General features: G+C 40.6%; 3 protein-coding genes across 4 annotated transcripts; 1 reads left to right on the forward strand and 2 right to left on the reverse strand.

Annotated features, from left to right (window-relative positions):
- Positions 1 to 4,092: 4,092 nt before the first annotated feature.
- Positions 4,093 to 13,442, reverse strand: atf6b (activating transcription factor 6 beta). Of its 2 annotated transcripts, none has more exons than XM_069710327.1 (17): positions 13,133 to 13,442; positions 11,219 to 11,298; positions 10,077 to 10,158; positions 9,778 to 9,837; positions 9,602 to 9,681; positions 9,306 to 9,492; positions 8,480 to 8,644; positions 7,899 to 8,068; positions 7,482 to 7,661; positions 7,250 to 7,332; positions 6,580 to 6,798; positions 5,926 to 6,033; positions 5,622 to 5,721; positions 5,449 to 5,516; positions 5,277 to 5,376; positions 5,108 to 5,192; positions 4,093 to 4,868 (listed from the first exon to the last, which is right to left on the reverse strand). In XM_069710327.1, exons 1-17 carry the CDS (start codon positions 13,203 to 13,205, stop codon positions 4,549 to 4,551), a joined length of 2,160 nt encoding a protein of 719 aa, XP_069566428.1. In that variant the 5' UTR covers positions 13,206 to 13,442; the 3' UTR covers positions 4,093 to 4,548. The 2 variants fall into 2 exon arrangements, with proteins under 2 accessions (XP_069566428.1, XP_069566427.1); XM_069710326.1 differs by having other exon boundaries at positions 5,449 to 5,519.
- Positions 13,443 to 17,545: 4,103 nt separating this feature from the next.
- LOC138627801 (nuclear factor 7, brain-like) lies at positions 17,546 to 19,477 on the reverse strand. The gene has a single exon (XM_069710388.1). The coding sequence runs from the start codon at positions 19,200 to 19,202 to the stop codon at positions 17,760 to 17,762; it is 1,443 nt and encodes a 480-aa protein (XP_069566489.1). The 5' UTR covers positions 19,203 to 19,477; the 3' UTR covers positions 17,546 to 17,759.
- Positions 19,478 to 22,653: 3,176 nt separating this feature from the next.
- Positions 22,654 to 26,966, forward strand: LOC138627785 (uncharacterized). Its single transcript, XM_069710360.1, has 8 exons — positions 22,654 to 22,729; positions 23,688 to 23,990; positions 24,479 to 24,748; positions 25,323 to 25,391; positions 25,969 to 26,001; positions 26,108 to 26,224; positions 26,640 to 26,717; positions 26,804 to 26,966. Exons 1-8 carry the CDS (start codon positions 22,654 to 22,656, stop codon positions 26,944 to 26,946), a joined length of 1,089 nt encoding a protein of 362 aa, XP_069566461.1. The 3' UTR covers positions 26,947 to 26,966.
- The last annotated feature ends 373 nt before the right edge of the window (positions 26,967 to 27,339 follow it).

Here is a 27,339-nt window from a genome sequence, read left to right on the forward strand (position 1 = left end):
TTCCTCATTTGATTTAATTCTAACATTGTGTTAATGAGTTTTCAATCGTTTTTTTTCTTTGTATAAACAATCAATTAAAAGATATTTAATGTAAAAAAGTCAAAATATTAATTTACAATTTACTATTGGAAAAATTATAAAAGGTAAAAGACAAGATTTTTTTTATTTTTTATAAAAAGGCAAAATAATGAGGCAAGTCAAACTTAAGATAAAAAACATGTAATGCAGTATGTATTTAAATGGTCAAATCTAAGAAAGAGAAGGTGAACCTCAAAAGTCAAAACTGATTTTAAAAGTCAAAATTTATATTTTAAAAGTCAAAATTATGAGAATTTTTTTTAATGGTTCACAAGGTACAAATTATGAAAACATTGCGAGAAAAAGAGAAAAATTACAATTCAAAAAGTCAAAAGTTTGGGTTTTAACAGTAAAAACTGATTTAATAAAAAGTCAAAAATGTACGCTGTTTTAATGTCTTCAGCTCATCTTGGGATTTTTTTCTGAATATAAGCTGAAAATAAAACTACAGAGTTCCTTGTTTTTAAATATATTTAAAATTCTAGCGTGTAATTCTGTTACAGCTGCTGCTTGAAGATTCACTTTCGAACAAACACCAGGAACTCTTGAACGTAAGTTAATTCTGCGTGTATCAAACCTGACGTTTCGTTACCTACAAACATGAAGTACAAAGATGTATTTACATGTTTACAGTTTTATTCCATTTAAATTTAAAAAAAAGACAAAGGCATCGTGTATACGTCGTATTTCCAGCGTTGCCGTCGGTCACCAGACTGCAGCAGTGATGGAAACGTTTCCACATCATCTCGTCTCACATCCGGACGGTGGTTCTCAAACACTCTTAAAGATGTTGTTTTTAAACCTTAATGACAGGTTTTATTTTATAGTGTCATATCTTAATTCACTTTTATTTTTAATAAACTGCCTCTAAAATATGAACATTTGTTAAGTTTTCTGTGATGTGAAACTACTTATCTTTGGTTTCGTACGACGGCTACGGCAGAAACTTTGTTATTTTTACAAGATCCTTTCACGTGAAGATATTTTCATTTTCTCCAGTTTACTGTATTTATAATATTTTATTACATCACTAAAGTTAGTTTTCACATTTGTTCCTTTCTGTTGAGAACAACTTCAATCATTAAAGAACCACCGACCAGATGAGAAATATTTCCCTTATTGCCTCAACAGCTGCACGCAGTCCTTTTCACATCAATACAAACCAGTGGTGTTCAACTACCCCCTCCCCCCACACCCCCCTCTACCCCCACACATCATTAAAAAAACAACAACAACATACATCTAACTTCTTATAAACTTTTTTACATCTTTGCATTTCTTTACATAAAAAGTAAAAAATTCAATCAGTATAAAAAACAAAAACAAAACAAAGCAGATTTTTTTGTTTACAACGTGCAGAAGAGGCGATCCGTCTCAACGTGTTAAATAAAGAGGTTAAAGGGAAAGTTCAACATTTTAGGAAATGTAGGTGCTTTGCCAAGAATTTTTCAGTGAAGCCGCTTAGCTTAGCATAGCTTAGCATAGCACAGCTTAGCATAAAGCCTGGAAACATGGCAGTTTATTTATCAAAATAGTAATATTGATAATCAAATGAATTTAAGAGAATTGTTAAACAAAAAAAAAGGATATTTGTTTTTTCTGTGACTCGACATCTGAGTTTGTTTTTTTCTGATGTTCTGATATTTTAACCACAAAAGTAAAATAACTGTCAGATGTACTGATAATGAAGTAATTACTGGTTGGCATCATTTCAGTTCTATTATGGTGGAATATTATCTGATGTTTTCATGGTTAATTACATATAAAAGGAAGCACTTTGATGAAACACAACTTTAACAGTTGCAGCTACATATTCATTAACCATTTTTATTATCTTGATTAATTTCTGGATTTGCTGGTTAATCATTTTGCAAAAAAAAAAATATATATATATAATTTATTTGCAAGATGACATCTAAGAAGCTGGAACCAGAATTTTTTTTTTTTTTTTTTAGATCATCATTTCTTTCTTTAAAAACTATTCAGGTTAGATTAGTTTTAAGATGTTTCCATGGTGCAAATTTAAAACTAATTTGCAATTTATAAATAAATTATATTGACCCAAATAATGTGGCGTACATGCAAAGTTTTTAGGACTCTGAAGTTCTTTTAAGCTGCAGAGATTTTAGTTCTTTGATTATTAAATTTGGTTATGTGAAATCTTAAAAGGGCACTTCAACTGTTTAGTAACACATTCGTCTAACGAAGGTAAAAACTACTCGAGACGTTCAAATTAAAAAAAAAGAAGAGAAAAAAAAATCATGACTTTAATTTCACGTTTACTCCCAAAACACTGAATCCTACGTTTCCCATGAGGCCGAGCAAAACTGGGGGACTTTCCCTTTAAACTGGTTCCAGACCAGCCAGTTAAAACAGATTTATTTCATTTAGGCAACAATCATCTTTTCCGAGTGTTTTCACAATAAAACGTATCGTCCTCTGCAGTCGGGAGCTCAATTCTGTACAACAATAAAAAAAAACAAATCTGCGTATATATTTCCATAAATATATTTTGAGTGAAGCTGGTCGGTCCACCGAACACAGAAATATAAAAACATTTCTACTGACACAAACCACTTTATTCTTTTTCTAATATTTTTACTTTTTGTTGTGAAAGAAATACAAAAAAATTTCTTTAAAAAAAGGTGACATACAAACAACATATCTACACAGATATTTACAGCTATTAAATAATCCCATCAAAACAAACTTGATTTTATGGATGAATGCTGCGTGAAGCGTCCGAAGTGGTTGGAAAAAATAATTCTGTTTGTCGTACCATGAAAATAATTCAGTTTGTCTGCAGCTGAAACGGCTTTTTGTCGGAAACAATAAAGACGTTCAGGGAACAAACGTCAGCTTTCTACAACAACAAATGAACATTTTCATGTTTAAATGAAAAATAATGTGTGTCAGTTTTCTAAATAAAACTAAAGACACAATCAGAGACGGTAACTTCCGACATTTTCTTCAACTTTTTCTTAAATTTCCACGAAAAACTAAATATTTACTACAAGTTTGGTCAAAATGAACCAAAATCAGACACGTTTAAAGTATTATATCACAGATACACGTTTCACTTTTGGGAAAAACTGAATGAAAATATTCACGAAAAGAAACGGATTTAAACTGCAGCGACTGCATTCAGGCTAGCGAAAGTTAGCTTTTAGCTAGTTTAGCTACTTTTTGTTTTACTAACATCTGAAAACTGTTCTGAATTAAATTTGTTTCGTCACAAAGAAAACTCAACGGAGAATAAAGTAACGCCACATGAAGCTGGCACGCTAAACGCTAACTAGCCCAGCCTAGCTTAGCAGAGCAGCAGGAGTTCATGATTGTTGTGTTAAATCAGTGAATGTATTTAACCATCATTTCATTAAGCAGCGAATTAGTTCAATCAAAATAAAAGCGGCGGACGGAAACTATCAATTATTTTCATTGTCGATTAATGTCAGATATCATTTTTAATTGGTCTTTGAAATGTATATTTTTAATATATTTCCAAAACCTAAAGAGCAAAGAGGAAAAGGCTTTTCAACTTTTCTGAAACAAAAATAAAACATTATTTCATGTTAAAAGCGCTCATTGTTCCCTGGATTCTTTAATTCTGAAAGTTCCTTTATTCTTTCTATAGTTTCCCCCCAAAAAGCAGCAGATGTATTTCTGTTTTCTGTGTTTTGTTTTGATCCCACCTCACGCAGCGGCTGTCGAGTCCCGAGAAACGTTTCCTCCGAGCGTCGGCGGATCGCTGCAGAAACACGTTCACCGAGGAGCAGCAAGCAGCTTTCTATCTGCGCTAATAAAAGACGTCATGCTGTCAATCATCTCCGCTTCTGAAGACAGGAAGGAAGATGTTGGTTGTTTTTTTTCCAAAGTAAAAGTATTCTGGAAGTAACGTGAAACAAGTCTTAACGTGTGTGAAGAAACAGGAAGTAAATCAACTTTCTCTTTTAGATTATATTTGTTGGTGTTTTGGGAAATAAAATGTGCAGAATTTTCCATTAAAAAGTCCTTTTTTTTTTTCCAGTTCTGTTGGATTTACTGAGAATTTTCCCTGAACTGCTCCGACGCTGAAGAAACGTCTCGACGTCATGGAAGTGTTCGTGTTTGCAGTGTGTGTCTGCAGATTGAGTCACCACAACAACAACAACAACAGATAAACAAACTCCACAGAGCGTCAGGCTGTTTCGTCCTGCGACGCCACCTGTCAGCGTTTCATTCAGAAAGTAAAACAGAAAGCAGGTGAGATCTCTCGCTCTTCGTTCACAGTTAAATGTTAAAATGCAGCAGGTGTCCGAGCTGCAGATATCTTTTCTATATTAGGACATTATATCTTCTCATCCGTCTCTGAATCACTGATTCAAAATCCATGTCGGAGGAATTTTCCTCCTTCTGGAGGTGTGTGTGTGTTCAGGCTGTTACCTGCAACCAACCAACCTCCCTCCCCACCGTCGCCGCGGCGACGCCTCCTCAGACTCCCTCCGACTGGCTGATGAGATACTCGGCGGTCCGGTGGCGGGGGGGTAGAGGCTGCCTCGCAGACGACGCCGAGGAGGAAGAGGAGGACGGCGAGGAGGAGGAGGAGTGGTGCTGGTGGTGGCGCCCCCGGAGCGAGGTGTGGTTGCCGTGGTGATGGTGGGCGCCGTGGTGGGAGGAGGGGGGAGGCGGGGGCGGGTCGCGGAGGGACGGGGGAACGGCGGACGACTTGATGGGGACGATGCGAGTGTCCATGACCTCGCAGTCCACCTGCATCATCATCTCGTAGCCCTGAGAGGCGTTGTAGAGGCTCTCTGAGGAAGAGGAGGAGGAGGAAGAGGAGGGGGGGTTATTATCTGGCTAACAACACCGAGATAACTGATGGACACATTTTATTCACTTTGGATTTGATGAGAGAAGTTGAATGGGAGTCTATGGAGCCGGAGGCTTTTGGAGCCGACCTCTAGTGGCACTCGCTGGTATTGCAGCTGAAGACACTTCTGGATCAGAACCATTTTCCAGACCACTTTTCTTTACATCCTGACCGACTCACCGTTGACGGACATGGCCGGCATCACCAGAGACATTTTGGGCCGGCTGGTTTTGTTGTGGCTGATGGCCGGCAGCAGCAGGTGGTCCTGCAGGGAGGAGAGGAGGTTCATCATCGGAAACATTTGGTTTTTATTCTGCAGACGATATAAAAAGCGGCGGCGGCGTCGTACCCGTCTGAAGGACACCACGTAGAAGGTGTCCTCTCGGCGGTCGATGGCGTCCAGGAAGTCGCTGTAGGTGACCTCGGGACCAGGAAGCACCTGCAGCTGACTGCAAACCACAAACAAGAAGGTTACGACCCAAACGAGAGGCGGGCGGCGTTTGATCGCTCCGTCGTCGTACCTCTCGATGGAGCGGTGAGTCTGGACCGGGAGATATCTGGAGAAGTTGGTCTTCCTCAGCTGAGCTTTCTGCTTCACAACGACACCACAACACATTTAAAAAAAATCTAAAGATGCTGGAAGAAAATGGGACTGAAAGAAACTCAGAAAAGTTTTACGTGATCAGAGACTCACCTGAGTGATCTTCGCCTTCTTGGCGATCTTCGGTTTCCCTCCGGACTTCTTGCGGTCGATCTGATGACGATGGACCCAACCTCTGAGCTCATCCGCCAACCTGGACAACACACACACATTCAGAGGAGGAGGAGGAGGAGGAGGAGGAGGAGGAGGAGGAGGGGGAAGAGGAGGAGGGAGGGAGGAGGAGGGGGAAGGGGAGGAGGAGGAGGGGGAGGAGGGGAGGAGGAGGAGGAGGAGGAGGGAGGAGGAGGAGGAGGAGGAGGAGGAGGAGGAGGAGGAGGAGGAGGAAGAATAGACCGACCTGAGAGACTCGGAGCGGTTGAACTGCCGGCAGTCTGAGGAGGTGAAGTAACGATCAATGTCCTGCAGGACCAAGTCCTTCATGTCACTGAACACATCACTGAGGTTCCTGTGACACACACACACACACACACACACACACGAACACACACACACACACACACACACACACACACACACACACACACACACACACACACACACACACACACACACACACACACACACACACACACACACACACACACACACACACACACACACACACACACACACACACACACACACACACACACACACACACACACACACACACACACACACACACACACACACACACACACACACACACACACACACACACACACACACACACACACACACACACACACACACACACACACACACACACACACACACACACACACACACACACACACACACACACACACACGAACACACACACACACACACGTCAGCAAACTGAGGAACCTCAAATAAAACTTTCAGAAAGCTTTGAAACAATTCAACATTAACTTTGTGTTTTCAGGTTACAGTTTGAAGGGGCGTGGCCTTGCGTGTGGGCGGGGCAGGAGGCGGGCTTCGAAGCAGTCACACTTCTTGATAAAGTAAAAGATCCCGTTCCTCATCTCACCTGAACTGATACGACTCTGCGGTGAATCTGTCCGTCTCTCCTCCCTTCCATCGCTCGTCTCCTCCGTCCTCCTCCGTCTCCGTCTTGTCCTCCACTCTGCTGGGAGGCGGAGCTTCAGCCGCCGCCTGCTGCTGCCGCTGTTCGATCTCCAGCAGCCGCCGTCCGCTGTACGACACCACGTCTTCCTGTAGACCCGGCGACAACTTCCTGTCTGTGATGCTGCAGAAACAAACACCACAAAATAACAACTTTTTAATACGACACGAAAACAATTTTACATCAAAACAGACAAAAAAAGATGAACGAAAACAGATCGGTACAAAGTCAGAAATTTATTGACATTTATGTTTTATATTTCTTATCAATTCCTTGTTAAATTTAACTGATTTTTGTTCAAATCTAATTTTATAAGGGAAAAACATTTAAAATATTTATTTTGTGAATTAAATCAAAATAAGCCTTTTTTTTCTTTTAATCTGCAGAAATTAAATTTTTCTTCCTTGAATTTTGATTCTTCAAAGACGTCTTAAACTGTATTTAAGACACTTTTTTCCAAAATAAAACAAAAAATAATACGAATAAGATATAAAACATGAAACTTGAAATAATGCTGAATAAGCTGATTTGGGTTTGAAGCTGTTTGTTCTGAGAAGTGAAGAGACGGACGAACCTGACGGGTCCGAAGCTGAAGGTCATGAAGAGCAGGACGGCCATGACGCACACAGCTCTCTTGTTGCTTGCCGAGTCGCTGCCCTGAAACAACAACAACGACAACAAAAAACAACAACAAAGAAATGAATTTTGTTTATGGCGATATAAACTCTGGTCTTCAAACTTCAGCAGCTGCTGCACTGCAACACTCAAAAGTTGTGGAGTCGTCCTCCTCAGGCCCCGCCCCTCACCTCCTTCCCGGACAGTCTCTCCCTCAGCGCCTGGTTCTCCCTCCGCAGTCGCTCGTTCTCCTGCTGCGCCTCCCTCAGCTGGGCCTCCAGGTTCTGCAGGTACTCCTTCTTCTTCTTCCTCGACTGGCACGCCGACTCTCGGTTCTTTATCATCCTCTGCTGCCGCTTCAGCACCTTCATCTGCAGCAGGAGGACAGAAACAAAGGGACAAAGATGCATGTTTACAGATGTTTATAGATGTTTACAGATGTTTATACATGTTTACAGTTGTTTATAGATGTTTACAGATGTTTATACATGTTTACAGTTATTTACAGATGTTGTTTACAGATGTGTACGAGCAGCTGTGGGTGTTTGAGTTCCCCTCAGCTGGAGAACATCTGACAGATCTGACTCCACTGTGTCAAGGCGACTCACGTCGATGTCACTGGAGTTGTTGCCGGGTAACGTGGTGGTCGCCGGGACGATGGGCTTGCTGGCGGGCGGGGCCACGGGGCCGGAGCAGTGCTGGGGGACGCCGGGAGAGACCGGCTCCATCTTCACGATGGAGGGAGACGAGCTGAGGCAGACGGACGGAGAGAGGACGACTGGAGGAGAGGAGAGGAGAGGGGAGGAGAGGAGAGGAGAGGAGAGGAGAGGAGAGGAGAGGAGAGGAGAGGAGGAGAGGAGAGGAGAGGGAAAGGAAGATTTTGTTTGGACAAAAATCTTTATTTAATCTCTTCCTCTTTCAATCAGGAAGATTTTGTTTGGACAAAAATCTTTATTTAATCTCTTCCTCTTTCAATCAGGCCTTTTTTTTTTTTTTTTACCAGGTATGCTGACTTGCGTTTTTTTTGCGTGTGGTATTTGTACTTTTATGAAGTAAAACACACACACACACACACACACACGCACGCACGCACGCACGCACGCACGCACGCACGCACGCACGCACGCACACACACACACACACACACACACACACACACACACACACACACAGGGCTGGGTTCTCGTACCGGGTCTGCTCTGGTCCATGGGGGGGATGCCCTGCAGGATGAGGGTCTTGGCCGGTGTGGGGTTCTGGGGGACGGGGAGGGCGGCGACACACACCGGTCTGGGCTGGATGGGAGGTTTGGTGCTCAGGATGGTGCTGGCCTTCAACGTGGACGAGCTCGGCAGCACTGAGGGGAGGAGAGAGAGACGAGAGTCAGACTGTCAACCAGACTTCATTCAAAAAATGGCTGTTTTTACCCATGAAATATTAAGAGAAACCTGTTGCACTGACACCAATCGGTGTCAAAGCAGCTGCGCAAACACACATTTGTTTTTACTGGAATCATTTGCATGAACACAAATGAACACAGGAGGAGCTGCACATGTAAATGTATCAATGGAAACAATCAATCAATAATCAAGTTGTGTTCTCTGATGGTTCTCAGAGGAAAGAGGTTTATGGACTGAATTCATCTACAATCAATTCAATTAAATTACAAGCTGCTGCATTGCAACACTCAAAAGTTGTGGAGTCGTCCTCTTCAGGCCCCGCCCCTAAAATCACAACACAGGTTATTTCAGGTCACTTAACATATTAAAGGCTTTTTAAAAGAACTTGAAAACGTTAGAGAGAAAAACAACAATTCCCACGTAAGCTGGGAGGAAAAGACTCTTTTAAGAGAAGAAACCTCCAACAGAAGGAAAAACTCTCTTTTAACAGAAGAAACCTCCAACAGAAGGAAAAAGGAAGGATTTCTGATTTGTAATGAAACTATTTCAGAAGATTCTGATTTGACGACCTGCGATCGAACCCCGCCCTCCCATTGGCTCCTGGTCGAAGCTTCGTACCTGCAGCCTGCGTCTGTATCCCGCTGACGACCGCTGGGATCTGCGTGGTCAGGGGCGTCTGAAGTTGTGTCTGCAGCAGGCCGACGGCCGTCGTCGCCACGGTTACCTCCATGGATCCCAGCGGAGGCGAGAGCACGTCGCCGTACATGTACGGAGGCGTCGGAGGGTGTTCACCTTTAACTAGGATCTGTAGCGGGAGAGGAGTACGGAGGCGGGGTCAGTCGGGGTTATCCATCCCCTTTTTCCTTTGTTTTAGTTCAATAAAGCTGATATAAATACGGAGATTTCAAACGCACCTGTGGTTCCGGTGCCGACGCCGAGCAGTCGGACCCGAGCGAGGACGCCGGAGACGGAGGCTCCGCTTTCACCTGGAACACTGAGAACGAACAAAACCAGCAGTGAACATTACGGTTTCACGTTAAAAACATTCGTAAGTCAGGTTTTGAATAGACTCGACGGGGGGGGGACTTACACATTTCCACCGGTAACGGCTGCGTTATCGTCATTTCATTTTTTATCACCGGGGCGTCGCCTTCAGAGGAAAACAAGTTATTCCCGCTTCCGAGGTTTTAATCACGATAAATTCAAATTTATACACTCATGAAACTTTTATTACTTCAACAGTTATAACTGCTGAGGGTTTTTTCCCCCCACAAATTTGCGATGTCATTTGGTACTTTGAAGTGATTTTATTGCAGTAAAATTGTGGCAATTTGAAACAAAAAGCTCTAATTTCTTTAAGGAAAGGCTCCGATCTGCGTCTGTCTGTACCTGTGAGGAGATTGTCGTCGAGGTGTTGCCACGGCGACGTGGGGTTGTCCGGGTCGAGGGTGAGAATGAGGTCATTGTCGAACTGCAAGAAGCAAAAAGAGAGTCAAACACCAGCAGGATTAGTGTGTGTGTGTGTGTGTGTGTGTGTGTGTGTGTGTGTGTGTGTGTGTGTGTGTGTGTGTGTGTGTGTGTGTGTGTGTGCAGTTCAACGTTTTCGAGGAACAAACCTAACGAACTGCAACATATAAAAACTTTTTAAAATCAGAAAATAAATAAAATAACAAATATAATTTTATACGCAGAGAACGTATAAAAAGATCATACTTAGAGAACGTATAAAAAGAATGTACGCAGAGAACGTATAAAAAGATCGTACTTAGAGAACGTATAAAAAGATCATACTTAGAGAACGTATAAAAAGATCATACTTCGAGAACGTATAAAAAGATCGTACGCAGAGAACGTATAAAAAGAACGTACTTAGAGAACGTATAAAAAGATCGTACTTAGAGAACGAATAAAAAGAATGTACTTAGAGAAAGTATAAAAAGATCATACTTAGAGAAAGTATAAAAAGATCGTACTTAGAGAACGTATAAAAAGATCATACTTAGAGAACGTATAAAAAGAATGTACGCAGAGAACGTATAAAAAGATCGTACTTAGAGAACGTATAAAAAGATCATACTTAGAGAACGTATAAAAAGATCATACTTAGAGAACGTATAAAAAGATCATACTTCGAGAACGTATAAAAAGATCGTACGCAGAGAACGTATAAAAAGAACGTACTTAGAGAACGTATAAAAAGATCGTACTTAGAGAACGTATAAAAAGAATGTACTTAGAGAAAGTATAAAAAGATCGTACTTAGAGAAAGTATAAAAAGATCGTACTTAGAGAACGTATAAAAAGATCATACTTCGAGAACGTATAAAAAGATCGTACGCAGAGAACCTATAAAAAGAACGTACTTAGAGAACGTATAAAAAGATCGTACGCAGAGAACGTAGCGCCCGTCAGCGCCCCCTGCAGCAGCAGAGCTGAACTGCGTCTTTTCTCTCTGACTGTGAAAGTGTTTGAGTTTTGAATGTTGGTGTCAGTTGGTCAGAAACCGGAGACGCCGGTCTTTGTGTTCGTACCGCCGCGTCGTATTTCAGGCCGCGGCCGACGTCTCCGTCCTCGCCCTCCTCCATGCTCTCACACTGGTACAGGCAGGCATCTGCAGAGAACATCAACACAGTCAGATCACAGTCGCACATTCAGGACGGCGTCCTTCCCTCCGTCGGAGGTTCTATTCCCGTGGAAGACGGTCGCGGTCGGTCCGCCGGTCGGTAATAAAGAGTGGAGTCCAGAACCCGGTTCAAAAACTAACACTGAAACCAGTTAAACCCTTCAAGAACATTTACAAAACTCGTCCAAACAAAGCCTTTAATAAAGTCCAAAACCAACAACCTAAGTGTCAGAAACTCGTCCAATCAGAGTCCAAAACCAGTTTAAAACGAGCCTAAAGCAAGTCCAAATACAGCCTGAAACCAAGTCTACAATCTGTCCAAAACCCGTAGAAACGGGTCAAAAACCAACACACTGGTTTGGGCCCTTATTTCTCCCATCATGCCTTGCGTGTCATGACGAGGTGTCCTGCTCTGGACTTTGAAACTGAAACACAGGAGCTTTTTATTTGCGTCCTGTCGGAGGACTGCAGGTGTTTTCATGGGATTCACACCAGTTTCTGATGCGACTCTTTAAAATGCTTTAAAACAAAACCAAGAAGTCTACAAGCTGCAACCAGAAGTCGCCCAACTGTCTGCGTTTTTGTAATAACAACAAATAATCAAACAGTTTAACAGTGGATCGAAGAAAATGAACCTGTGACTCTTTGGAGTTTTTATTTTATCAAGCAGAAATTAATTATTTACATCTCTCGTGTTTCAATTTATTTTTTTAATGAACCACATTGTTTACTGCCAATAAATGACTCTTCTACATTATGGTGCATTATGACATTACCTATTCTATAATTGTGATATAAAAAGCAAAGAAAAAGACATTTAAGTCGTTAATTCAAATTATTTTGGATGCTAAAAAAGCTCAAATTTAAAGATCTTGAGAGTCCTTTTTGCACAAAATTTCACGTAAATTTTTAGATTTTTTTTTTTTTTATGCCAATATATTGGTGTTGGGGGGGTATAAATATTGTAGACGTATATTGTAGTTACGGCCCTGGAGGTGCCTGAGGAAATAGTGTTTATGGGGGTCAAAACATCCCAGAATCACCCCCCTCCTCACCCCCCTCCCCTCCCCCTCCTCACCCCCCGACCCGGGACCTGAGTTTTAACCTGAAACATGTCAACACAAACCGAAACGACGCCGGTGGAGGAATGAAACAACCACACCTGAGTTTATTACCGTGGAATCGTTTTCAAGATAAAACCGGCACGTCAGGGTGGACGAACCGAACGCAGCTCCTCCCCCACATGCACCGCGCACACACACATATACACACACACACACACACACACACACACACACACACACTCACACACACACACACCACACACACACACACACACACATACACACACACTCACACACACACACACACACACACACACACACACACACACACACACACACACACACACACACACACACACACACACACACAGACACAGACACACACTCACACACACACAACAGGAAGTCATCAAATACACGTTTTAATGTTCAAATTATCGCCGTTACCGGAGAGAGGGGGGGGGGGGGGGGGAGGAAGAAGATACCAGTTAGAGCAGGTTTAACGGCCCCCCCCCGTGCCTCACTCCCCCCTCACTCCGCCCCCCCCGCCGTTCCTCACTCCACCATGCCTCACTCCGCCCCCCCTCACTCCACCATGCCTCACTCCGCCTCACTCCGCCCCCCGCCTCACTCCGCCCCCCTCCCTCCACCATGCCTCACTCCGCCCCCCCCGCCCCCCCCGCCGTTCCTCACTCACTCCGCCCCCTCCCTCCACCATGCCTCCCCCCGCCCCCCCCCCGGTGTGAACACCAACTCACCCCAGTCTTCGCTGGTCAGGAGGTTGTCTTGGAAGAAGCGGCTGTCCAGGTCCGACAGAAGCTCCGCGCTCATCGCCGCTGAAGGGTGCGTTTGGGTCCGGGGAGCAGCGGGGGTCAGCGGCGGGCGGGCGGGGAGCTCCGTGACGACAGGCTAGCTTACACGAAACAACACGCGGACAACCCTCTGGCTTCAGCGTCCGGGCAGCTCGGCGGCAGCGGCCATGATATCACTGACCAATCAAAGTAGGGTGTTTCAGATTTAGTCCATCGGGAGGTCGATGTTTCTGTCCCGTCGGTGAGGGGGGAGGGGGGCTCCTTCCTGGAGCTCCGCATATGACACACAAGGAAACGCTTTTGCCAGAAAGGTACCACCCACTTTTAGCAGAGCTGGCCAATACCAGCAAAGATACGTGTGATTGACAAGATGTAAGGACCAATGAGATATTTCAAAGGGAGCGATTGCGGACAGGGGAGGGAGTAGCTAAACCAATCAATGACGAGAAGAGAGCGAGACGGGCGTTTAAAGGTGATTTGGCCCAATGGAACGGTGGCTTGTTGATTGACAGGCAACATCAACCAATCAACGCGAATAATTTTATTTTTTTTCCGAAGTGACGAGAAGGCTAAGCCAATCACGGCGGGTTTACCGGGGCCCAAAAAATAAAGAGTTTTAATGTAAGTCACGTTGATTCAGGCGCTGCGATTAAAAAACTGTTTATGTTAGTTTATGAAAAAAAACACACAAAAAACTGGTGCACATGACTAAAAAAAAACAACATTTAAGATGTCAAATGCACTTTGTATCCGCAGTCAGTATTATTTTAAAAGTTTGTTTTGTTTTAAGTTAGGAGGAGAGTGGGAGTCATTGCGTAACAGCAGAGGAGGTGAACAAGGACAAGCTGAAACACTGCCTGCAGCTCTCCTCTTTTGTTTATGATATAGATAAAGCAGAGCGCCCCCTAGTGACTTATTCTGGTGCTTGTAAGAGCATGTGTCTTATATTTATATATATATATATATATATATATATATATATATATATATATACACCTACATATACACGTATATATATACGTACATATACACGTACACATACACGTCACACTTTGTATTCAAAGTCATTCAATTACTTTTATTTACAGATTCACCCCAAAACACTTCACAGTTACAGAGAATTTTCTATGTTCATATAAAAACTGAATAACTACAAAATAATTATGAGTTATAAACAAGTTGAAAGTTAAATGACAGAAAATACTTCTTTAAATTTTTTTTTAAAAAAACACTAAGAGAAGTAAAAAGATTTTGATTTGGAAATAACGGGTTTATAAGATGTTTGGATTTTCAAAATAAAAGGTCAGAAAAACAGATTTAGATCCAGATGTTTTCATCAGTGAATGAAGGGCTCATTTAAGCTTTATTTTTTTTTCTTTTCAGTATTCCTGTTAAGAGATGATGAACGTTTCAGCTGTTTACGTTGTTTTACAGTCACAGAGACGTTCACTGGTAAAATCTTCAGAGGGATTTCATCTCCAATGTAAATGAATGGAAACATCCTGTCGGTGAAAGTGTGTGTGAAGGTGTGTATGTGTGTGTTCGTATCAGGATCAGAGAACGACAGCTTCCCTCCTTTCCAGTCCAGATTCACTCTGATCCTCTGGAGCTTCTTCTGTACTTGGACATCAGTGTTTGGAGCTGAACTCTTGTTCAGTTTGTAGATTCAGCAGCTTCAAGTTTCAGTATTCCCAGTTTTGCTTTCCGTCCTGCTGAAATGTCACGAATTGTTTTTCCAAAGTCAATCTGATCGTCTGTCTCTCACCGCGTGTTCAACTTCTGTCATTGAGCCACAATAACAGCCTGTTTCCTGGTTCAGTTCAGGTGTGTCAGGTGAGGGGCGGAGCTTAGTCAGAGCAGGATCACAGGATTGTACAGTTGAGTTTCTGCAGAAAGTGCAGAAACTTTGTGAGAATTTAAAAGATTCTCTCCATTTATTTCAATGGCAGGAATGTTTTCAGTAACAGTTGAGTGTCAAAAAGTAGAAATATAATTGATAAGTTCAGTAGATGCAGAAATGTTCACAAAAAGCAGAATATTTAGATTTTTGAATGAAAAAGATAGAAAGAATTTGATTGTGTAATACAAGTCCTTTTCTTTTACTAAGAATTGTCCAAAAAAAAAATCCATAAAAAAGTTTAAATCGTGTCTCCAGGTAAAAGTTTGACGAACTAGTTGAAGTTCAAAGTGGACAAAGTCTTAGAAGATTTGAAAATTCTCTCCATTCGTTTCAATGGCAGGAATTTTTCAGAAAAAGTTTACTATTTCAAAAAGTATAAATACAATAACAAAGTTGAATAAAAACATAAATGTCCAGAAAAATCTGAACATTTTGATATTTGAATGATTTAAATCAGTGAAAGTATGTAAAAGTACTTAAGAAAAGACAAATCTCAAAAAGTGAAGTAGTTTTGCGAATGCTGACTCGGCGTTTTACACTGTAAAGGTGTCGTTTTTCATCATGTGACAGAAATCGAGGGATTCTTTTACCTGACTTGATCATGAGGATGTGTTTGTGGACATGATGAAGACGACCTTTGAACTCTTTAAGGACCGAGTTGACAAACAGAAGCTTCTCCGTCTTCTGAGTCTTCAACTACGTCAGTCACCAGCGATCAATAAACTCTTATTTTCTGCAGAAAAAAGACATCACAATTTAAATGTTGATAATTCAATCAGTTTTTATGTACAGTTTAGATTCACCACAGAACATGGTCCAAGAGCTCTTAACATTTAAAAATTTAAATTTACAATATTTATAACCTTTGAATGCTGCAGTTTAACGACAAAAAGTTGGGAAGAATTTGATTGTACAATACTCGCCCAGTTTTGACTAAGAAATTTTTCAAAAAATCCATAAAACCTAAACTGTTTTTATTCAAAAGCTGTGAAAGTTAACAAAACTCTCAATAGAAGTGTATTATTTCAGTTTCTTGTGCCTATTTAAAGTTTAAATTGTGACTCCAGGTAAAAGTATAATGAACTAGTCGAAGTTCAAAGTGGACAAAGTCTTAGAAGATTTGAAAATTCTCTCCATTCGTTTCAATGGCAGGAATTTTTCAGAAACAGTTGACTATTTCAAAAAGTATAAATACAATAATAAAGTTGAATAGAAGTGTAAATGTCCAGAAAATGCTGAACATTTTCATAGTTGACTGATTTCAAAAGGTGAAAGTATGTAGAAGTACTTAAGAAAAAAAACATTCTCAAAAAGTGAAGAAATTTTGCAAATGCTGACTCGGCGTTTTACACTGTAACTGTGTGGTTTTTCATCATGTGACAGAAACACAGAGGAATTGTCTAGCCTGACTTGATCATGAGGATGATTGAATGCTGCAGTTTAACGACAAAAAGTTGGGAAGAATTTGATTGTACAATACTCGCCCATTTATGACTAAGAAATTTTCCAAAAAATCCATAAAACCTAAACTGTTTTAATTCAAAAGCTGTGAAAGTTAACAAAACTCTAAATAGAAGTGTATTATTTCAGTTTCTTGTGCCTATTTAAAGTTTAAATTGTGTCTCCGGGTAAAAGTTTGACAAACTAGTTGAAGTTCAAAGTGGACAAAGTCTTAGTAGATTTGAAAATTATCTCTATTTTATTGAATGGCAGGAATTTTTTCAGAAAAAGTTGACTATTTGAAAAAATATAAATACAATAACAAAGTTGAATAAAAATGTAAATATGCAGAAAATGCTGAGCATTTTGATATTTAAATTGTTTCAATAGGAGAAAGTGTGCAGAAGTTCTTAAATAAAGAAAAATCTCAAAAAGTGAAGAAATTTTGCAAATGCTGACTCAGCGTTTTATTTCACCAGGGTTCAATAAACTCTTATGTTCAATTGAAACAACACGTGACACTTTATACATTGATCCATTCAATAGATTTTTACATACACATTCAACTCGGAAAATTTTACAGTTTCAGAGAACTCTTTATGTTCATATTCATATAAACTGGATTTCTATTAAATGGAAATGAAAAATGTACGAAACAACTATGAGTTTTAAACAATATGTGTCTGCAGTTGAAAGTTAAATGTAAAAATAGACATAAAACCACCAAGAGAAGTAAAAAGTTTTTGATTTGGAAATAACGGGTTTATAAGATGTTTGGATTTTCAAAATAAAAGGTCATAAAAACAGATCAAATAAAACAAGATTGACTATTAATCCCACAGTGGGGAAATTCCTTCATCAAAGCTTCAAGAAAAAAACAAAAAGTGCACACAATATGAAAAAAATTACAAATACGTGTAAAATATATGAAATAAGATAGATAAAAAAAATAATTATTTTAGCATAAGTACACACAAACAGACTATATACACAAAAACAACAAAAATTGAATTAACAAATACATAAATACAGTTTGGGATGAATGGAAAAAAATGTCCGGTGCTATGAAATGAAATGAGATGAAATGAGATGAACAGTGCAACGATATTATTGTAGGCTGGAGTTGTACAGTCTGACAGCCGTCGGAACAAATGACCTGTGGTAGCGCTCTTTCCTGCACTGAAGGTGCAGATTTAGTTTCCAGATGTTTTCATCAGTGAATGAAGGGCTCATTTAAGCTGTTTTTTGTTTTTTTTCAATATTCATGTTAAGAGATGATGAACATTTCAGCTGTTTACGTTTATTTCTAGTCACAGAGACGTTAGCTGGTAAAATCTCCACATCACCTACAGAGTCAATGAATGGAAACATCCTGTCGGTGAAAGTGTGTGTGAAGGTGTGTATGTGTGTGTTCGTATCAGGATCAGAGAACGACAGCTTCCCTCCTTTCCAGTCCAGATTCACTCTGATCCTCTGGAGCTTCTTCTGTACTTGGACATCAGTGTTTGGAGCTGCTGGTGACTGCGCTGACAATTTACCTTTATAGAAATATATTCTCCAAAATCCAGAGTATATGAATCCCTTCCTCTTGACAGACTCTGCCAACACACCCAGTCTCCACTCTGGACTGTCTCCAACCTCGACGTCCCAGCTGTGAGTCCCTGATTTAAAACCCTCAGAGCTCAGGACAGAGCGGGAGTCAAACCTCTCTGGATTATCAGGAAGCTGCTGTTTATGTCCTCGTCTCACACCGGTCAGATCTTCAGACAGGACGAGTCCTGGACCAGCAGTGTTTGGATCCAGAACCAGAGGAGTGTAGGAGACCCTGTCCTTCATCTTGCTCCAGATGTTGAAGGCCAGGTTGCCCAGATGTTTGGCCTGGTCTATCAGAGCTCCTGAGGGCAGCTGCAGATCCTCCAGCAGGGGGCAGCGTCGGACTCTTTCCGCTGCAGCCTTGTAGTTGTTGAGGAAGGAGATGTCTTCAGCTCTCAGATCCTCCTCTGTGGCTCTGACTGCATCTGAGAGAGCTGGTATCTGTCTGCTCAGAGCCTCCACCTTCTGCTTCATCATCCGACTCTTCTGCTCCTCTTCCTCCCTCAGCGCAGCCATCCTGACCTCCTCTTCCTCCTCTAGAAACTGGTGCAGCTTCTTGAACTGTTGCTTAATCTGCATCTCTGTGTTTTGGGCCTGGACCTTAATGTGTTTTTCTGCTCGATCAAACTCCTCTTTAACTCGTTCAGAAACCTTCAACTTCTCCTTTAAGGGCTCCAGAGTTTCCCGAAGTTCCTTCTTGTGTTGTCGTGCAGCTTCATCGACGGGTCTGAACATGTGGCCGGTGTGTTTTTCTGAATCTCTGCAGACGAGACACGCTGGCTGCTGATGGTCCAGACAGAAGAGTTTGAGTTTCTCAGAGTGCAGACTGCAGAGATCCTCTGGAGGTCTCTGATCTCTCTCCTGTGAGAAGGTCTCACACAGGTTCTTTAACAACAGGTTAGAAGGAGGTCTGGCCATTGAACTTCTTCTATTACAAAGTGGACAATCATGATTTTCATTCTTCGTCCACCATCTGTGCAGACAGTCTCTGCAGAAGTTGTGGCTACATGACAGGATGACAGGATCTTTAAAGACATCAGTGCAGATTGAACAGCGGAAATCCTCCTGAAATCTGGACGCCATTTTCTCTCCGAGTGAAAACAAGCAGGAAGAATTTCACTTTTCTCCTGAGAAACTCTTGTTCAGTTTGTAGATTCAGCAGCTTCAAGTTTCAGTATTCCCAGTTTTGCTTTCCGTCCTGCTGAAATGTCACGAATTGTTTTTCCAAAGTCAATCTGATCGTCTGTCTCTCACCGCGTGTTCAACTTCTGTCATTGAGCCACAATAACAGCCTGTTTCCTGGTTCAGTTCAGGTGTGTCAGGTGAGGGGCGGAGCTTAGTCAGAGCAGGATCACAGGATTGTACAGTTGAGTTTCTGCAGAAAGTGCAGAAACTTTGTGAGAATTTAAAAGATTCTCTCCATTTATTTCAATGGCAGGAATGTTTTCAGTAACAGTTGAGTGTCAAAAAGTAGAAATATAATTGATAAGTTCAGTAGATGCAGAAATGTTCACAAAAAGCAGAATATTTAGATTTTTGAATGAAAAAGATAGAAAGAATTTGATTGTACAATACTCGCCCATTTTTTTACTTCAAAATTCTGCAAAAAATCCATAAAACCTAAACTGTTCTTATTCAAAAGCTGTGAAAGTTAACAAAACTCTAAATAGAAGTGTAGTATTTTAGTTTCGTGTGCCTATTTAAAGTTTAAATTGTGACTCCAGGTAAAAGTATAATGAACTAGTTGAAGTTCAAAGTGGACAAAGTCTGAGAAGATTTGAAAATTATCTCCATTTTATTCAATAGCAGGATTTTTTTCAGAAACAGTTTACTATTTCAAAAAGTATGAATAGAATAATAAAGTTGAATAGATGCGGAAATGTCAAGGAAAATCTGAACATTTTGATATTTGAATGATTTAAATCAGTGAAAGTATGTAAAAGTACTAAAGAAAAGAAAAATCTCAAAAAGTGAAGTAGTTTTGCGAATGCTGACTCGGCGTTTTACACTGTAAAGGTGTCGTTTTTCATCATGTGACAGAAATCGAGGGATTCTTTTACCTGACTTGATCATGAGGATGTGTTTGTGGACATGATGAAGACGACCTTTGAACTCTTTAAGGACCGAGTTGACAAACAGAAGCTTCTCCGTCTTCTGAGTCTTCAACTACGTCAGTCACCAGCGATCAATAAACTCTGAAAGCACATGCATGAAATAATGTCTTTCCTCCAAACATGACGCTTGGCATTCAGGCCAAAGAGTTCAATCTTTGTTTCATCAGACCAGAGAATTTAGTTTCTCCTGGTCTGACAGTCCTTCAGGTGCCTTTTGGTAAACTCCAGGTGGGCTGTCATGAGCCTTTTACTGAGGAGTGGCTTCCGTCCGTCCACTCTACCATACAGGCCTGCTGGGTGGAGTGCTGCAGAGATGGTTGTCCTTCTGGAAGGTTCTCCTCTCTTCACAGAGCAACGTTGGAGCTCTGTCAGAGTGACCATCGGGTTCTTGGTCACCTCCCTGACTGAGGCCCTTCTCCCCCGATCGCTCAGTTTGGCCGGGCGGCCGACTCTAGGAAGAGTCCTGGTGGTTCAAACTTCTTCCATTTACAGATGATGGAGGCCACTGTGCTCATTGGGACCTTCAATGCTGCAGAAATGTTTCTGTACTCTTCCCCAGATCTGTACCTCGATACAATCCTGTCTGAGGTCTACAGATGATTCTTTGGACTTCATGTCTTGGTTTGTGCTCTGACATGTCAACTGTGGGACCTTTATATAGACAGTGTGTGTCTTTCCACATCATGTCCAATCAACTGAATTTACCAGGTGGACTCCAATCAAGTTGTAGAAACATCTCATGATGATCAGTGGAAACAGGAAGCAGCTGAGCTCAATGTTGAGTGTCATGGCAAAGGCTGTGAATACTGATGTATGTGTGATTTGTTAGTTTTTTATTTTTAATAATTTGCAAAAATTTCCCCAAATCTTTTTCCACGTTATCATGATGGGGTATTGTTTGTAGAATTTTGAGGAAAAAATGAATTTAATCCATTTTGGAATAAATCTGTAACATAACAAAATGTGTAAAAAGTGAAGCGCTGTGAATACTCTCCGGAGGCACTGTACATCGTTGCTAACTGACTAATCTAACCAGCGAAGCTTTGAGATGCTGATAGATGGATTCTTATTGTTGGAGTGATATCAATCCTTCAATCTTACTCTCAACAAGCAAAACTAATAAGAGTATATTCGAAAGTGTCGAACAGAAAAGTGTGTAACTGAAATCTGCATTTCAACCAAAGAAGTTTAGTTGGTTGGGTCAAACAAAAAAAAAAAAAAAACAAAAAAAACAAGCAAACATTTTTGTTGCATTCAGGAGTTTCTTCTTTCCCTCAACATTAGTCATCAGCTTCATGAAGCTCTGCGGTAAAATCTATGTCTCAAACTGAAATTACAGCAGCAACAACTACACTTTCAAAAAAAATACAAAAAATATTTTCAAAAATAGGCAACATTATCAACATAAAAGCAAACATATACAGGAAACTATTTACATAAAGGCAAAACAAACTAAATAAACCACCATCTTTTCAAGCATTTTTTTTGGTCTAAACAAAATAAATGCAAAAAGAATTTTCAGCAAAAGAAACAATAAAATTAAACAACATAAAGCAGAGAATAAAAGCCCCAAAATCCACACTCACAATAAAAAAAAACACCAGAAAGGAATTTGGAAAGCGGAGTCACAAACGATGACTGGAAACAACAATATATACGAATCAGGAAATTTAAATGTACCTTAATGACTTTTTTTTTTTAATTTCATTATCTCAAATTAAGAATTATGACGGTTCCAAACTATATTTGAGGGTTTTTTTTCCCTTTTTTTTAGATATTTACAAAACAGGAATGGATATCCTTAAAGTGGGAATTCAAGGAAGCTCACTCAAAATATCTGTTTGATTGAATGTCCGAAGTTCAACTTTTTTTTCATTTTTATATGCAAATTCTTATTCATATAATCAACTGAGATTTGTAGATCGATAGATACTTTATTAATCCCACAAGGGGACGGCAAAGCTATAAAGATTACAGAATATAAAATAGAGGTAGTAAAAAAAATATCAAATATAAAAAATGTTGAATTGCACATTATATACAATTTATATACAAATAAAAATAGAATAATATTAAATTAAACTAAACAGTGTAACAAATTAAACAAACAACCGTGTTATTGATGTGAATTCCCATTTTCAGGGGAAATTTAACTGAAATTGAGTTTGCGGGACGTTTTCTGAAATTCATTGACGACATGATTTGAAAGCGGCGATCGATGTCGTCCTTCTCATTCGGTGACATCACATTTGAAACCGAAGCGTGAATCCGACATTTTTCCAGGACGCTCAGTTCTTCACTGAGTCACCGGGCGAGGAGGAAGAGGAAGAACATCAGCAGGGACGAGGAAGGAAACCGTGTGACAGACTGAAGGTTGATATTTCAGGCAGATCAGCAGCAGCTCTGCAGATCGGTGGAAGATGTTGAGTTTCATGATCATCTGCCATGTTGGGTTCGTGCTCTCAGACCTGATCAGCTCCAAAGAAAACTCCACAGGTACAAAGAAATATATATTTTGACATGCTGGTTTCTCTGTAATGTTAATACTTGTACTGTAGACATGTTTTATGGAGCATCATTTATATCTGCAACAGCAGCTTGGTTACTATAATATTGTACAACTATTTTCATTTTCAAGTTGTTGTTGTTTTTTTTTACAGAATTTCATATTTCATCTGCATTGTAATTAAATCTTTTATTCATAACTATACTTCTACAGATCTTGTCCAAATTTTACGTTGTGCATATTCTTTCATTTTAAATAACTCTATTTTGATGTTAATTTATAACTGTGATGTGTGTACGTCCGACGTAACAGAAAAGGTAAAGAACCCACTTTGTTTTCATATTTTTAACTCGCATCAACTAATTCTTCATTTAAAAAAAAAAATGAACTCAAGTTTGTCATTTTCACGTGACAGCAACATGTGAAAGTAATAAAAATAAACGTTCATAAAATAATATTTTACATTTGTTTTTTTTATCATCTGAGCTCAATTAAAATGTTTAAATGCTGTATTTTGAAGGTATTTATGAGCAGCCGTTGTTATGACGACAGCGAGCGTGTTTCCAAGAGATAAAACAGGAATAGCAGCTAAAACAGGAAACGAGGCTAAAAACTGCCCGTCAGCAGGATATGAGCTGTTCAGCTGCTGCATCACTGAACACTTTGGGCTCAGTGATGGACAACGAGACATTTTACAATCTGTCTCATCGATTGAATGAAACAATCCAGAAAAACAGTCAAATACGATGATATGTAAATATTTCATCTTCATGGTGCACATACATCTTTAGTTTACTTTAGAAAAATGTTGATGAACAACAAATATTTTTGCAAACAATGACATTATGTCAAGAAATCAATACGACAACAGTCAATTTATTGATTTATTTGAGATGAAAAGATGATAAATAAAAAAGGGGTTTTCATTTAAAAATCTTTCTGCTGCAGGTCTTGAGTCTTGGAGCTTCGGACCTGCGGACCTCGCTCCTCCGGCGGTGGCCCGGCTCTCGGTCCCGGAGGATCACCACGTCTGTCTGCGGTGTGGCGGCGCCGATGCTTCGGATGTGGTCTGGACTCTTCGGGACAGGAAGGTCCTGGTGACCCGACGGGGAAGCTACGAGACCAGCGAGGACCGCCGGCGCTACCGTCTGATGTCTGACGGAGGCCTCTGCCTCCTGCAGCTCGACGACTCGGACGGCGGAGGATACCGCTGCAACCGGCGCCTGGTGGCCGAGCTGCAGGTGCTCGCGGGTAGGCTGGGGGCGGAGCTACGAGCAGTGCATTGTGGGAAAGACGGGCACTGAGGGGCCACTAGGGGCTCCAAAAGACTCACATTCAAAAAGCATAAATTTCTCTCCCAAAATTCAAAGTCAAAGGTCAAATCGCCCGACGTGAGGATTTAAAACGGGCGCTCACAAACCGACGGGCGACTTCACGTCGGTTGGCACGTTTTTTTAAATCGACCACCAGCTGACTGGTTCCACCACAAACATCCTCTGTTACTCAGTCCCTCCAGGGAGTCGCAATGATTGACACAAATTCAAGCAAACTCCGCAATAGTTGCGGGAGCTTGAAATTCTTTTACAAAGATTTTCCACAAAAAAAGCTAATTAACAGAATCTGTTCACGTATTTTCAAATCAAACTTGCGTTATTAATCAAATCAAAAGTTGTTGATCTCAACAATCAAAAAGAAAAGAAAAAGGGACTTAATTAGTCGTTCCGTTTATTCGTCCGCAGGCCGCGACTTCACGGTGTCGGCCGGCCGAACGCTGCTGCTCCCCTGCGGCGACTCCTCCAAACCCAAACAGAGGTGGTTCCATCAGAGGGAAGGAGGCCGGCGGGAGTTCATCTTCTCCCGCTTCAGAAACGGCTCGGTGAAACCGGAGAGGGACGGCGGCCGGCTCACGTTCGCCAACGACGCGCTGCAGATCCACGACCTGCAGCCAGAGGACGCTGGAGAGTATCTGTGTAACGGACTGCTGCGGGCCCGAGTCGCCGTCCTCGCAGGTTCTGTGCAACACTTCAGCCGGTTGTGTGTTTGTCGTAAAATACAGAGAATTTAAAAAAAAAATTATGGTTTATTTGTTTGTTTTTTTGTCATTCTGAACAATTAAATTAATGTTAATTATACACATAATTTAGATTTTTTTAATTTTTTTTTATAATTCATTATATTAATTAATAATTATTTACAGCACTTTTTGAAATTGCAGGTGTCATAAATTAAAAAAGTAAATTTAAATTTACTATTTACTATAAAATGAAATTTTATTCATTTCATTTTTAAATCACAGTTTAAATATATATATCTATATATATAGATATATATATTTATTTATGGATTATGAAAATTTACAGTCAATAAAGCCAACATTATAGCAAAGTTTTTTTGGTGGTCACAAAGTATTAAAACCCTCAACAAAAAAAGAATTTTCAATGTTGACATTTGATTTTCTTTTTATTACTTTTAACCATCAAATTACACAAAATTCTCCCTTAAAGAACACGTTGAAGAGGGACTGTCAATTTAAATATTGTCATGTTATACTTGATATCAAAATGTATATATTTTGTGACTCAGCGACCCCGGAGCCGACCGTCATCGAGCCCCCCCCCAGCACAACGCCAACATCAGCTGTGATGAAAACAGGTCAAAACATTTCTTCAAATATCCGTTTGCAGTTTTATCTTCGTGCTCCGACATCAATATTTGCGTTGGAAGAAATGAGAATCAAAGAACACTGAAAAGGATCAAATAAGTTGATTTTAACTAAAGTTGTTTTAGTTGCTGAACTTTCATTCCGATTGTCAACAAATATTTTACTTTTTTCAAAAATTTCATTTGCGAGATTTTGTGACGTTAAAATAAAATGCTTTGTTTGTAACTTGACAAATAATATATTCAGATACATGTTTGTTTACAACATGCGTCATGTAAGATGGCTCTAGAATATTTTCTTTGACGCTAAGAAGACAGTATTGTTATTTAAAAAAATGATTCTTTTGAACAATATTTATGAACAACCTCCTTACAATTTTATCCAATTTTATAAAAATAAAAATAAAAAAAAACAGAAATCTGGTGATTTTATTGAGTGATTTTTGGTTATATTTATTTCTTTTCTAAATTGTATTTGACATTTATTGCAGTTGATGTTTTATTTTCACCTGTAATATCAGTAAGTTTGAACTGATGTGTTTTATTTGCTTCCTGTTGTGTTCATCAGATGTGGTTGAAATGAAGAAGAAGCCTGAAAACGGTCGGTCAGCCACTTTAAGCACAAACGCTGTCGTCTGAGTCACATCTGTTGTTTACTGCCAGATGTTTGTTTGTTTGTTTGTTTGTTTGTTTGTGGTCGCTCGCAGCTCTGTTGCTGGTTGCCGTGGTCGGTTTGGGGTTAATGATCCTCCTCACGGCTGCCGTCTGCGTTTTACTGAGCAGCATGAAGTGTCGGAGGATGAAGAAGAAAAACAGACAAGCGGGTAAACGTTTGATTTATGGAGAGCAGAAGACGTCTTTATTTAGATGTTGATTTTAGCTCTGATGGCTGATTGTAAAACGTCTCATTTAAAAAAGTCGTGTATATTTTGATTTCCAGAAAATGTAATTGATCTTATTTTTGTACGAGTACGAGTTGGTCAATCAGCAACAAGAAATTGCTGCACAAAGATGCTGAAGATTTGTTTTCGTTATTGAATTTGTTTACCAAATTTACGCTGTTAAAGATCTCATTCACTATTATTAAATAAACAAATGTTTGGGATTCTCATTGAAAAACATCTGAATTGTTATCTTAAAAAAATGTGCCGTCTAATTTTCCGAACGTTCTCATTGAATTCAGAAATTTAAAAAATGAAAAAATCCAGCGGTCAGCATGTTTTTTTTTTCTCCCCGTAGCAGCTCGGAGACACGAAGACACGGAGCTGCAGCCGTGGAGGACGTCCGGCGGACAGAGGACGTCCGGCGGACAGACGGGTAAAAACCCGCCGGGCCTTCGAACCGCCGCGGTTCATCGTCGCCTCAAAAACATTCACGTGCGTTTGCTTTCTTTCCGTCCGCAGAGAGCGAAGCGTGGACGAGTCCGACGATCCACTACGCCTCTCTGGGCCGACAGAACTGGAGGGAGAGAACCGGCCGGACGCCACCGGATCAGAACCACAGCGTCATCTACTCGTCCGTCATCACCAGACCTGCAGCCAGATAGACGGACGGGAACACCGAGTCCGGATCTAACGAGCACAAACGCTCGCTCGGTCCCGAGTTTGATTTGGGGGCTCGGAAGGTGGACGTCCCGGAGACCTCGTCCTCACGCGACGCCGATAAACGCCTCGAAAGGGAATTTCTTTTTCAAACTGATTTCGGAGGTCAAAGGTCGCTGCGCCCTCACCGAACACTTCTGCGATCGTGAACGCCAGAATTCACCCAGAACACGACAAGACTTCACAAATCTTTAAACCGGATCAAAATGATGACGTGACGCTTTGGGTCCAAAAAGGTCAAAGGTCACCTTCACTGTGCCATGTGGTCATTTTTCCGTCCATCCTTTAACGTCTTTGCAGAAACATCCAGAATCCAGAATTTTTTTGCCCTCAAAAAA

The sequence above is a fragment of the Brachyistius frenatus genome, unplaced genomic scaffold, assembly GCF_029030835.1.
Source record: "Brachyistius frenatus isolate BFR_SWC_R1_liver_20210118 unplaced genomic scaffold, ASM2903083v1 Contig_91, whole genome shotgun sequence".
NCBI classification, from domain to species: domain Eukaryota; kingdom Metazoa; phylum Chordata; class Actinopteri; family Embiotocidae; genus Brachyistius; species Brachyistius frenatus.

What these genes read in the sequence shown, in the direction of transcription:
- atf6b (XM_069710326.1), bottom strand. Translation starts at nt 13,205, where the DNA reads ATGAGCGCGGAGCTTCTGTCGGACCTGGACAGCCGCTTCTTCCAAGAC. An exon ending in CCTGACCAGCGAAGACTGGG is followed by an intron (nt 11,299 to 13,132) that starts GTGAGTTGGTGT and finishes TGTTCTCTGCAG; the next exon opens with ATGCCTGCCTGTACCAGTGT. An exon ending in AACCGCTCCGAGTCTCTCAG is followed by an intron (nt 5,722 to 5,925) that starts GTCGGTCTATTC and finishes TGTGTTGTCCAG; the next exon opens with GTTGGCGGATGAGCTCAGAG.
- LOC138627785 (XM_069710360.1), top strand. Translation starts at nt 22,654, where the DNA reads ATGTTGAGTTTCATGATCATCTGCCATGTTGGGTTCGTGCTCTCAGAC. An exon ending in CCGAGTCGCCGTCCTCGCAG is followed by an intron (nt 24,749 to 25,322) that starts GTTCTGTGCAAC and finishes TTTGTGACTCAG; the next exon opens with CGACCCCGGAGCCGACCGTC. An exon ending in GAAGAAAAACAGACAAGCGG is followed by an intron (nt 26,225 to 26,639) that starts GTAAACGTTTGA and finishes TTCTCCCCGTAG; the next exon opens with CAGCTCGGAGACACGAAGAC.
- LOC138627801 (XM_069710388.1), bottom strand. Translation starts at nt 19,202, where the DNA reads ATGGCGTCCAGATTTCAGGAGGATTTCCGCTGTTCAATCTGCACTGAT.